The sequence below is a fragment of the Lissotriton helveticus genome, chromosome 4_1 (genome assembly GCF_964261635.1).
Source record: "Lissotriton helveticus chromosome 4_1, aLisHel1.1, whole genome shotgun sequence".
Taxonomy (NCBI): Eukaryota; Metazoa; Chordata; class Amphibia; order Caudata; family Salamandridae; genus Lissotriton; species Lissotriton helveticus.
The window spans coordinates 2,117,370,490-2,117,383,393 of record NC_136063.1 but is presented as its reverse complement, the minus strand read 5'-3'; the positions used below and the strand labels follow the sequence as shown (position 1 = coordinate 2,117,383,393).

Below are 12,904 nucleotides of genomic sequence, written 5' to 3'. Positions count from 1 at the left end.
GATTAACCAAGGTGTGCTTCCTTAGGGAGATTTCTCATAGTGGAAAAGAGGTCCTCGTCAATCACAGCTGAGGGAACTTCCTCTTGGAAAGGAACTCATTAGCCTTTGAGGAACCCCTTGTGAAGCTGCATGAAGTGCTCATTGACTTAGAGGCCCCCTCAGAGAATTTGATCAAAAATACATTTCTGAATTCTAATTGGATCAGCTTCCAAAGCGCCTTCTCAAATCAAGACGTAGGCCAGGTTCATGAGAGATGGCTTGTGTTTATAGTCTGTTGTTGATCTCAGCATGGCATGGTGATGTGAGCCTGATTGTCTGCGCTTCAACAATATTCTAAAACAGAATTAACTAAAAGAAAAAAAAATTGCGAACAGTCAGAGACTTATTTAGTGTGGGTAATAACCATGTCAGAATATATCCCATGTGCCAATACTATGCCAAAAACCACAATAAAGGGGTTAGGAATGTTTCAGTCAGTACCCAGCAGAGGGCACACTGGCAGTGGTCTTTTCAACTCTTTCCAACTGAAAGTTCTTGGGCCAAAGAAGTATTCATCATCTGAGGAAAAACAATATGGAGTGCAGCAGGCAGTGACTGAAAACAAACTAGGTATTGTTCGAGAGGTTAGCCAATGGAGGAGGGAGTCACCAGGGCTTTGATGAGGGATTAGGATGAGGGTGTAACATCCATGTAATTCATCCAGATCAAGTCTTAATAGCAGAGCGAGGAGCCCAGCATTGGCACACCTTTCAAGGGGATATAGTTGATCTCTTCAAGGGGTTAGAGAAGGACTGAAGGTGAAGCTTCAAAGGGACGGACATGGGTTAACTGGCACTGGCCAATGGAAAGTAATGTGGCTGGGTCAGAGGGATATTCTGATTATTGAGGTCGAGGGAACGTGCAAAATAAAAGTCAGTCTTGTTTGCTCAGGCATTTTGCTTTAAAAAGTTAGACTTACATGACTTGGTCATCTATCCCGAGTTAAGGGTTTGATTGACAAATGCCCGTATATCTAGGTGTTAATTCGATGTGGGAAGATTCCAGTTTGAGATAGTAAGCTCCACAACCAGATTCAAAGGGTCAGGATTTTAGCAGTTTTTTACCATAAACTGCCTGTATCAATGGAAGTTATGCCATTATATCAGATTGTCCACCATTTGCAAATTCAGAGTTTGGGAAAGGCCTGTTGTTTCCGGTACAGTGTGACTGAAGTACCAGACTAATGTAGTAAACACTCAAAAACGTGAAGGTTTGTGGGTAATTACAAACGTATTGCAGGTGGTCCCCTACACTGGAGACACATGCCATCTTACTTCTGTGAAATACACAAGTAGTGGCCTTTCCCTGATGGGAAAGGGAATGGATCAGTCCTACTCCAGGGGTTAGGGGTAGAATTGGCTGCAAAGGAAACATAGTTTAGTATGGAGAAAAAACATAAAGTTAGACGTCCATGTACACTTTTCCCCATCATTTGCACAGGTTGCATACTCAACTTTTTGAAAATCTTCATCAAGAAAAATCATTAAGGTGGAGCACACAGGAATTGTCTGAGGGTTTTAGAATTCCATGAACCCTTCTGCACCTGCTGTAGGTGTGAATCGCACACACATTAGGAATCTACCCCTACAGCTGTTTTTTGTTAAGGCCCTCAGGATGCCGATTTGAAGACATATTCAATATGTCTTAAAGCGTTATGGGGGAGCTGTCCTTGTCTTCTGATGAAACCTGCCTCTGGAGTCTTGGAGAAATGTTCTGCTTCACGTCAAGTTCATCACATGCTTGAATCATCTGTTTCCTTCACGTGCAGAGACGTTTTAAGGAGTAGACAAAATGGTAAATTGTGCAGGGCCCAAACCTTCCAACACCTCCAGGTGCCCCTCTCACCTCCAGTAAAGAGAGTAGAACTGTGGGGAAGTCTGTCTCTTTCTGTCTCTCTCTCTCTCTGTCTCTCTCTCTCTCTCTCTCTCTCTCTCTCTCTCTCTCTCTCTCTCTGTCTCTCTCCATCTCTCTGTCTCTCTCTCTCTCTCTCTCTTTCTCTCTCTCTCCTGTCCTCGTGATCTCACCTGCTCTCTCTCTCTCACTCTTTCTCCCTCTGTATATCTTTCCCTCTTTCTGTGTGTCATCCTCTCCCCCTTTCTCTGACGGGAAACGGCTTTTACAACGAAGCCGTTTCCCCGAAATCTTTAACCACGCATGCAGTACAACGCATGCGTGGTTACCACTAATGCCTTTACCACGCATACCTTTACTACGATGTTTGTAGTAAAGGCATATGTGGTAAAGGTAAAAGGAAAAAAAGGGGGGCTTGGGGGGGTCTCCCCCCTATTTAAAACAACTCACCATAAGTCACGTCGGCGTCAGCGTCGTTTGAGAGAAATCGGAAAAAAATGCCGTTTTCTCTTAACGACGTATGACGTCACCACGCAATTATTCGAGGAAAACTTTATCCGTGGGAAACGAATTCCGTTGTAACGCATGCGTGGTAAAGGCATGCGTTGCAACGGAATTCGTTGTATCATCATATATTCTTCTCTGACTATCTCTATGTCCGATTCTCTCTCTCTTTACCCTTCTCTCTCTTTCTCCTCTCTCTCTCCTTCTCTCTCTCTCTCCAGGCATCGCTCTCTCTTTCTACTTATCTCTCTCTTTTCAGCCCTCTCTCTCTGACTCTCTTGCTTTCTCTCCATGTCTCAGCTTCTCTCTCTCTCTCTCGCTCTCTCTCTGGCCCTCTCTCTCTCCAGACCTCTCTCTCGCTTTCTCTCTCTCTCCGTCTCTGACTCTTTCTCTCTCTCTCTCTCTCTCTCTCTCTCTCTTTCTCTCCCTCTGCACGTCTCTCGCTCTCTCTGTCTCCGTCTCTGTTTGTCTCTCTCTCCGTCTTTCTCTCTCTCTCTTTCTTTCTGTTTGCACTCCATATCTCTGTTTCATTCTCTCTCCCTTTCTCTGACTATCTCTATGTCCGATTCTTTCTCCATCTATTCTTTCTTGTTCCTACCGCCTGATTCCACTTTTCTCGTTCCCTATCTCTCTTTACGCCACCTGTCTCTCGCTCCGTTTTCTCATTCTTTACATCTCTTTTCACTTATCGCTTCCTCCTTCTAACTTACTCTTACTATCTTTCCTCTACCTCTTTTCTCTCCCCACCTCTTTTCTCCCTACTTCACCAGTTCCTGCTTCACATTCCTCCCCATACCGCTCTATCATGTTGCATCTCATTTCTCTATCTCTGTAACTACTAAATCACCACCCTTCGCTCTACTCTCTTTTAAACGCTCCATTCTTTCTGGCTTCCTCTTTGTAATTTCTCCTTGCTATCCTTCACCTCTCTCTGTCTCACATATCTTTCTGTTTCATATCTCCCCGCTTACTTCACCTCGCCTCATCTGCTCCCCCCTCTTAACCTCTCTCTCACCCTCTTTTCACATCTCAGTGAACCTCTATATTTATTTCTGTCTACCTCCTCTCTCTTTCGGTGCATCTTTGCCTCAACCCACTAAGCAGCCCTAAAATTACCCTTATCTTGTATTTTGTTTAATGGGATGAACAGGCTGGGTAGTTATTGAATTTCAGGTGAAATGTCGTTGCAAAACAAAAAAATATTGATACAAGCGCAAATAGAAAGTGCTTGTCAAACATTATTTTGTACTATTTGGTTGATGCTCAACAGGCAATATGAGCTTTAGGTTGTTTTTATGTGCTCCACATTTCTGAAATGTTTATGGTATATTCTGTAATATTGTTTGGTATAACAAGTGCTTGATGTAGCTGAAAATGGGTTGTAATGAAAAGTTTTTCTGTACAGTGGTTCCTAAAATATGTCTTTCCCAGGGACCCAAAAATCTTTAAAAAGGCCCTGAAGTGCCCAATAGATTAGATACATTGGGGACACATTCTCATATATTTAACAAATGGAGGGTTTAATAGTGCCCGCATAGGTGTTTAGTAAATTAATTTTAATAAATGGTAGACAACTAGATCTATTTGGATGTTTGATTGATGTTTACCTATAAAGGTAGATTTTATAGGTGATCAATGGGCAGATATAGGGAAGTAGCACAATTACAACTTGAATACATGCAGACTAGTTGTGGGTCTCTTTCTTCCTTAAGGGGACATCTTGACTTTGATAGGTCACCGATAAGAAAGGCAAGGTGTTCTCTCTCTAATAGTAATATATTTTTGCTTTCAATATTTCTTGGTAGTAATGGTGATCATTCACATTCTTACCCTATATACAGTTTACCACCAAATATTGAAGTTAGTTCTGCTGAGGAATTTCCAGCTCAATATCATTGTTTTTCTGTGCCAAAATGACTTGTTTTCAGTTGATTTGTCTAGTAACTTTAAGGTTGGTGTTGGATACTTTCCATGTAGGACCATGGATTAGGGCAACTAATAATTAAAAAAAATATTTAACTTCATATTCTGCACTATATGAAACCATGGGTAGTGTAAGAAAAGCTAACAGAGCATATTATAAGTGCGCCCTCATGCCATTCCATTCCATTTTTGGATAGTTGTGCTCCATCTATTTTTCTAGAGTCCACACAGCTTTCTGTAAGGGTTGTCTAACGTTGGTCCATGAGCGGTCGATAAATTCCAGATTTCAGGATAACTACTGACTATGTACATTTCTCATGTGAATATCTTAAACATCAGGCCTGCTTCGCCTGTCCATTGACCAACCTAGGCAAACTTGGCATCAAGACATGGCATGCCATCCCATACTGCAATGTCCTCATTTCATGCTCACATGTATCTGTTTTTTTCATGGTCAGACTGTAAACAGATATGAACTCTCATAACTAATTTAATCTCTATTTCAGGTCCTAGGAGGTCACAAACCATGGAACTGGACTTCTCTCACTTTGATGAAAGGGACAAGACCTCCAGAAGCGTGCGAGCATCACGCATGAATGGGTTGCCGAGTCCCACTCATAGTGCCCATTGTAGCTTCTATCGGACCAGAACCTTGCAGGCACTAAGCAATGAGAAGAAAGCCAAGAAGGTTCGCTTCTATCGCAATGGCGACCGATACTTCAAGGGGATAGTGTATGCTGTGTCCTCGGACCGTTTCCGAAGCTTTGATGCCTTGCTGGCCGACCTGACACGCTCTCTATCCGATAATATTAACCTGCCTCAGGGAGTTCGCTATATCTACACCATCGATGGAATAAACAAGATTTGTAGCATGGATGAATTAGAAGAAGGTAACTGTAAAAAATCATTTTTTCCTATTATAGTAAACTGATACCAAGTTTCTGTGTGTTGAAGGGTAATAACAATGTTGGCAGTAGGAATTAAATATTACCCATGATCCTCTTGGCTCTACCCTCTGCTCCAACTTTGCTTCACAAGTTAAATTCTTTGTTGTAACTTCAGATGCAAAAATGTTGCTGCTTTAGTTAGGGAAAATCTTGTGCTATTTTATTTATTTTTGTTGCCATCGCTCTCACCAACACATGTGAACTTTTCAAGACCAGTTCTTGAAAATATTTAAATTAATTTCTAAGCCAGTAATGGAGATAGCTAACCTAAAAAATCACTTGCATCCTTCTGCTGTTTTTGCACCATAAGTTCATAAGCCTTTTGATCTTCGTAATTGGGTGGGGATGTAAGGTGGGGTTGCAGTTGCTAAAAGGCCACTACTAAACACCATCTTTGGAGGTTTAATTCAATATTTCTACTGTTCTTAGGCCGATCATGGGCAACATGCGTCTAAGGGCAAACTAGTGTTTTACAATATAATATTCCTCAACCCACCCAACTCGTAAAGTAGCTCTCCATCTGCAGTGGACTTCTCTTTGTTCTGAATGGCTAGTTCAGCTTGTGGACTAGTAGTGAGAAACAGTACATTGTAGAATAAAAAAGATTATCAACTTTTAGGTGAAACAAACTATTTCAGGGTTGTGGGGCAAGATTGTCATCCCTACTGGAGAGCTTTGACCACAGCGGTTATGACAGTTTATAGCCAACGAAAAGATTGCATATGATTCAATGGATGAATCGGACTGATTTACGAACTTGGTCCGTCAATATCTCAGTGATGACAACAGACATCCCAGTTGCCCAATAGGGCCATCTACCCTGTGACAGAGGTGCCTACCTGAATATTCACATCTGTGACTCTGATTAACCTGAAGGTCTTTCAAAGAACTTCAATGCCTAAAAGTGGGTGAACTGGCCTGAGAACATTAAAACACTTGAACGTTACTATTGCCTCCAGGGCCGGCTTTAAGGAGGCTTTTGTCACAGAGATCCTTTTGTTACTTGTGGTTCATAAGATACAGTCCTAATATAGCACAGAGAGCTAAAAGCTGTCTTCAAAGAGCAGCATGTAAACTACAAGGCATAGGTGTAGAACCTTATGTTTTTCCCCCAACTTTCATTATCCTAATCTTGCTAAAAATACATTCTTAGTAATATAGCCCATGTCAATCACTGTGCTAGGTTTTAAATCCTGAGCTTGTGCTTCTACAGACCAATCACTCTTAAAATATACTGCCTATCAAAAGACACACAAATGATGGATGGAATGTGGTACAAAACAAACATTCACCCCCAGTCAAGAAATCTGGGTTAAATCCGTCGTTCTTTTGCTCACCATGCCACCCCACTTTAGACCCAGTCATATGCAAATCAGTCTTGACCCTGCTCCTCGTGAGAACAGTCCAGCCCGAACTGCCAAGCGAGGTCCTCCTTGGACCAGAAACAAGCATCCTGGGACCGGTTTAGGGGTATCACCCCTCATCAGCCAGGCTAGCTTGAATCCAGTGGCACAGTGAGCGCTGAACCCACACCTGGGTACACCTGGCATATGTAGGGTAAAAAAGCAAAAGACACACAAATGATGGACTGAATGTGGAACAAATCAAGCATTCATACCAAGTAAGGAGATCTGAGTTGAATCCACTGTTCTTTTGGCCACCATGCCACCCCAGTTTAGACCCAGCCGTATTCAGTCTTGACCCTGCTCCTCTTGGAAACAGTTCAGCCCGATCGGTCATGCCTGATCCTCCCTGGACCAGAAACAGACATCCTAGGACCGATTTTGGGTTATCACCCCTCATCAGCCAGGCTAGCTTGAAACCAGTGGCACAGTGAGCAAGGGGCCCACGTCTGGGCATACCCATCCCACTTAGGGAGAAAACGCTATGCTAACAAACGATAGATATAATGCTGAATGAATGAAACATTAATCCCCAGTCAAGAGATCTGGGTTAAATCCATTCTTTTTTTGCTCACCATGCCACCCCTGTTTAGACCGAGCCATATGCAAATCAGTCTTGACTCAGCTCCTCGTGGGAACAGTACAAAATTGTATAGTTCTGTAGAATCCTGGTATGAATATTAATAACTGCAGTCTTCAGATTCATTAGTTAAACCAAACATAAGTTGTGATTGAATAGTCACCATGTTCCTGAACCAAATTCAGCAGAAACGTCCAATGATAACTGGGGCAGTAGTATCCCCCATATGATACCTGAATCTGTAACAAGCACGGAGCTCAATACCTCCTATTTGTTTGAGCAAATTAGAGTTATTGAGGACTGTAGGATTTTACAGAACTATAACATTTTTGAAGGCCTCACGAAGTTAAAATGCTTGTTTGAATGAAACGTGTTGGCTCTTTTTTAATGGTATTTTTATAGCTGATTATCAAATAAAGGAATTATTTTTAAAAAAAATACAATTGCGAATATGTGGACTGTGATATTTCAGTGTGTCATTGCATTTCTTCATATTGTTTTCTGCTTGGTAGTGGTATTAATCAACGGTTTATACTGGAAAAGAATTGCACCGGGCTCTAAATAGTTGGAACTTTGTGTGCGGTACGGTTAATTGGTCTGTCATTGGTGTTTGAGTTGTTTGTATAACATTTCCTATACACTGATTTAAACACATATGATTCATTGTGTCTGTATAATATGCGTATCATGTAAAGTGCTCTGACTCCCAACACTGGTATGAATAGTGCAATAAAACCATTGAAATGCATGTGAGAGAGGGGCTAGGGAAAGATGAGGGGTTCTGTTGGAGGGTGATAGTGAGGAAATCGGAGGAGAATGAGGTAATTGGGGGCACCAACAAAATTTGCTGCACCTTGTGCCATTAGTGCTAAAGCCGGCCATGATTGCCTCCTTATAAGATCTCCATGAACTCTATGTGGAAATATAGGGCCAGAATGAAGGATTCCAAATGGTAGATCCCTGTAAGTTAATGGGGATTTCAATTTTTTCCCCTGTATTAGGGAGTAACATGCGGACCTAAAAATACCAGGTGATATTTTTTGTGTTTTACCCCCATCGGGAGGAAATAACAGAACCACATCAGAACCACATCAGCACAAAATTACTACATGCTTGGAGCGGCTGGTAGATGGTGCTAGGACATTTTCTGGGCTGTTGGAGGGGAGGGGGGAAAGAAGACCTTTTACTTGAATCGAGGGAAGCTCTTTCTGCTCTCCTCGTGTTGCTGTATGTTTGTCCTATACCCCTCTCACTAATGCACCCCTTCTGCAGTCCTCTTCTGTATATCATTATACTGCACATGTTATCCATCAAGCAGAGAGCAGGGCTGGTCTTTAGCCAGCACACACAACACATGTGTGTTCTGCACTGGGGAAATGTGTTCTAAAGGGGGCAACCACCTAATAACACTCCCCAAATTATTGGGAAGAGGTTGAATGTTCAGTTGGGTGCATGCGGTGTTTAGTTTGAGCTGGTGGTTGCCGGTAAGGCCCACGGGCACTTATTTTTGGGAACCAGCACTTATTTTTACTCATCAAAATTTACTGGGAGGGAGGATAAACACACAAAGGGGAAAGGTGGAGGAATAAAACACCACAAAGGTAGAAAGCAGGGGCCTGGAAGAGTGAGACAAAGAGGCAGGACGTGTCTGGTAGTGAATTAAAGAGTCCTGAGGTGGATTCAAGACTAAGCAGCCTTTGGTATTCAGTGCCCGCTTTAATGCTACTGGCTTCAGTCTTCTGAGCAGAGCTTTGGGCACTGGCACTCATTCTGTTACAAATTAAGCACATGGGGCATGGTCTTCCCAGCAGAGGACATGCCTTTAGAGAGAGGATTGCAGTATTTCCACCCATTACTAGCGCAGGGCATGTCTTCAGAGAGGGGAAGCTTGCACATGGGACAGGCAGGTAAGGGGGGCGGTGCCAGAGCTGCAGACAGAGACATCTATCTTTGGATACAGCTGGCTCGGCCCTTTGATTTCCATCTTTTTGCACTTTCAATAACCATGCAAAACATAGGACGAGTTAAAAGTGAATATTTGCTGGATCTGTAAAATGAAACCTCTGAGAGGTATCAAGTTGAGTTAAAGGCTGAAGGCATTTATCGATCAGGCATTCCATCATGAGACCTTTGGTGGTCACTCCAGTGGCAAGGTGAGGTCACCTTATGTTCATCAAATAGGACTGCCACACCTTCTAATGGCACTCTCTTGCCACTTGGTTCATCTGCAACCCATCTGGCGATGGTAGTATGGAAACTCAATCCCTATCACCCATATTCTGGCCTCATTCTCCTTGCTCCTGTATATTGTTTATGAAACATTCTACCTAAGGAGAAATGTGAGTCAATTAAACTATGTCCCTCATTGGGTCTTCCTGCTACCAACAACACATCTATGTCTAGTTCCCTTTAGTTTGACTTAATACAGGGCAGGGGTAACAGGCTTGATACAAACTCATATGAAACCAATGCTGCCAACAGCTTTACTGTTCGTTGCACACTGTTTTTATGTGTTCTATCAAATGAATTGCTGCATTTTGGGGTTCCTGGGAGAGGCGGGTGATTCTGATAGTGAGTCCAACTCACAGCACACGGCTACAATCAGGTCAGAGATCACAACAGCACCTTTAGCAGCCTCATGCAGGAAGGGGAGGACGTTTTAAGCACGTTCCGTGGCATTAAGCAGCTTTTTGTTGACTGTAATATACAGTCACATGCCAGTATTTGGCCATGCAGTCAAGAAAATGAAGGTCGGCCAATATGTGTGGCCAACCAGAAAAATATTGGCCTTAGTATGTTTAATTTGAAGTTGGCTAGATTTACTCAGACAACAAAAACAACACGGTGGGTGGGGGCCTAAGGGAAATATTTTAAGAGCAAGCATAGACACACTCCCTATATACTCAATGACACACACATAAGTATCTATGGGTCTACACAGAAAAAGAACTATGTGATGCAACGGAGACCTCCCAACTGGAAAACAGAACTAAAGATCAAGGGAAGTGAAATTAACTAATCCTGACCTATACTAATCGAGTAAGAAAACCCATCAGTCACCACTCGGTACCGCCCTTCATCATTTGGGACTCCTTAAGGACCTTACACCATACGTGCTATAGGTGATGTGTGAGGACATGATGGAATATCCTTCATCAACCAAATAGCCTGTTGTCCTGTCCTTATGTTGTTACTTAGTTATGTTCTACTAGTGGGTGATGGGATTGCAGTGCATGTGAAAGTGGAAAAAAGTGTGTTAAAATTGGGTGATGAAGCAACACATACTTTATTTTGGTTTCTGCTCAATCCTCCAATATTAAAAACAAAATAGCATAAGGCAGTTTAAAGCAAATAACTGCCTGGATGGTATAGGTCGACATGTATCGGCAGAGATGGAACAAGTAGTCCTTGCCTTCCTCAGGACCTTTATGATAGTGCTACTGCAAAGTGCTCAAGTGACAAAAAGCAGCAATAAACAAAAAGATAAATAAGGAACGTGATCACCTGTGATCCTAGGTGTCTGTATATTCCCTACACATGGCTCGATTGTACCACTATTGTGCAGGGAAAATGAGCCTTGCCCCACCTGGCAGTGGCTCAGGACGAAGAAGCACCGGTCTCTCCGTCGGTACTTCACGCCGGCACCTAAGCCGACTGGGGAGGCTTAGATGCCGGTGCCGGTGCTTAGAATTCCAATAGAAACCCAGGTTAAATGTCCTGCACATCTAACCTGGGCTTCTATTGGAATTCTATAACGCATATTAGCAAGCCCATTATCGTAGTTTTAGCGGCAGTTTCCTGCCGCTAAAACAGCGATAATTTTAATGAGGTTCTTGCTAATATGCCCCCAGGTTATTTCAGCCATTCTGACTGGCTGCATTTCGACCAACCAGAATCAATTCCTATGTTAAGGCCAATCAGAATGGCTGGGACCCAGCTCTTGGTTTTTGGGCTGGTGTGTGATCAAGGAGGGTCTATACGCCCTTGAAATGAAATGAAATGAAATGAAAAAAGAAATTTCTAGAGCGCACTGCGGCCAAGCGGCTTCCTGGCGCTAAGGAACACAACAGTATCTGCCAGGGGCCCAGGGGGATTAGCTAGGGAAAGCCTGAAGAAAAAGAACAGTTTTGAGGGCTTTACGAAAGTGAGAAAAAATAGGGATAGAGCGAATGGAGAGGGGGAGATTGTTCCAGATCTGGGGGGCCCGCACCGAGAAGCGGGTGCCCCCGGTGCGGGATTTACGGAAGCGGGGGACGTGAAGAAGAGAAAGAGAGGAAGAACGGAGGGAGCGACTGGGGGCATAAGAAGAAATTAAAGAGTTAATGAAAAGCGGAGCAGAACGGGCATGCGCCCGAAAGGCCAAGCAGGCAAGTTTAAACTGGGACCTGAAATGAACGGGGAGCCAGTGAAGGGTTTTTAGGGCCGGAGTGATGTGGGAGGATTTGGGAAGACGGAGGATGAGACGGGCCGCCTGGCTTTGGATGGCCTGGAGACGGCGAGTTTCGTAGGCAGGAATGCCTACGTACAAGCCGTTTCCATAATCCAGGCGGGATGTAATAAGGGCAGTGATGATGACTTTAAGAGCGTCAACAGAAAAAAAACGGGAAATTTTGCGAATGAGGCGGAGGGAAAGGAAGCAGGAGGAGACAACGGAACTAATTTGGGCATGCATGGATAGATCGTTGCTGATCTTGATGCCCAAAGTCCGGACAGTGGGAACTGGGGAGGGAGGAGGGCCAAAGGAAAGGGGCCAGTGTGCTGAAGACCAAGGATTAGAGGGGCCACCGGTGAGAACAAGCTCTGTCTTGTCGGGATTGAGCTTCAAATGATTGAAGCTCATCCACTGGGAGATAAAGACAAGAGTAGAGCGGAGCTTGGGGAGAGAATCAGTTGGGAAGAAAGATCGAAGACGAGCTGGAGGTCGTCTGCGTAGTTATACACTGAGACCCCCAGCTCGAGAAGGGAAGAGATAAGGGGGCGGATATAGAGGTTGAAGAGAAGGGGAGAGAGGGAAGAGCCTTGGGGTACCCCACAAGTGACCGGGAGGGGAGGAGCGGAGAAATCAGAAAGGTGAACTGCCTGTGATCTGCCCTGAAGAAAGGACGCGATCCAGGAGAAGGCAGTGCCCTGGATGCCCGCTGCGCTGACCCGGTCGAGGAGAATGGCATGATCGACCGTATCAAACGCAGCGGACAGATCCAAGAGGACTAAGGCCTGGGGGAGGTTGCTGTCGGCCTTCCCCTTAAGTTCATCCAGGACCGCAAGGACCACACCCTCAGTAGAGTGGCCGGGTCGGAAACCAGCCTGGTGAGAGGCCAGGATATTGTTCTCCTCAATGTAGATGGAAAGGCGAGATGTCACATAGCTCTCAAGAATCTTCCCTAGATAGGGGAGGAGGGAGATCGGCCTGAAATTCGATGGAAGGGAAGGGTCCAGGCCGGCTTTCTTCAAGATAGGAAGAACAATGGCAGATTTAAAGGAAGAGGGGACACAACCCAAAGCCAGGGAAGAGTTGAGAAAAGTGAGGGGGGGGATGGGACAACTGGTGTAGAGAGTTCTGAGGATCCGTGCAGGTGCACAGTCCGCGGGGGAGCCAGACTTGACCTTAACAAGGAGGTCAAGGAAGCGCTCAGGTGAGATGGGTTCGAAGTGATCCA

The 12,904-nt window shown here is 44.2% G+C and overlaps 1 protein-coding gene across 10 annotated transcripts in view; it reads left to right on the top strand.

The window, feature by feature from the left end:
* DCX (doublecortin) overlaps positions 1–12,904 on the top strand; it is a 358,719-nt gene that overhangs the window by 3,504 nt on the left and 342,311 nt on the right. For all 10 annotated transcript variants that reach the window (XM_078688805.1, XM_078688814.1, XM_078688811.1 and 7 more), the window contains exon 2: positions 4,824–5,207. In XM_078688805.1, the coding sequence (XP_078544931.1) occupies positions 4,844–5,207 (364 nt within the window). In that variant the 5' untranslated portion in view covers positions 4,824–4,843. The remainder of the gene's footprint in view (positions 1–4,823; positions 5,208–12,904) is intronic.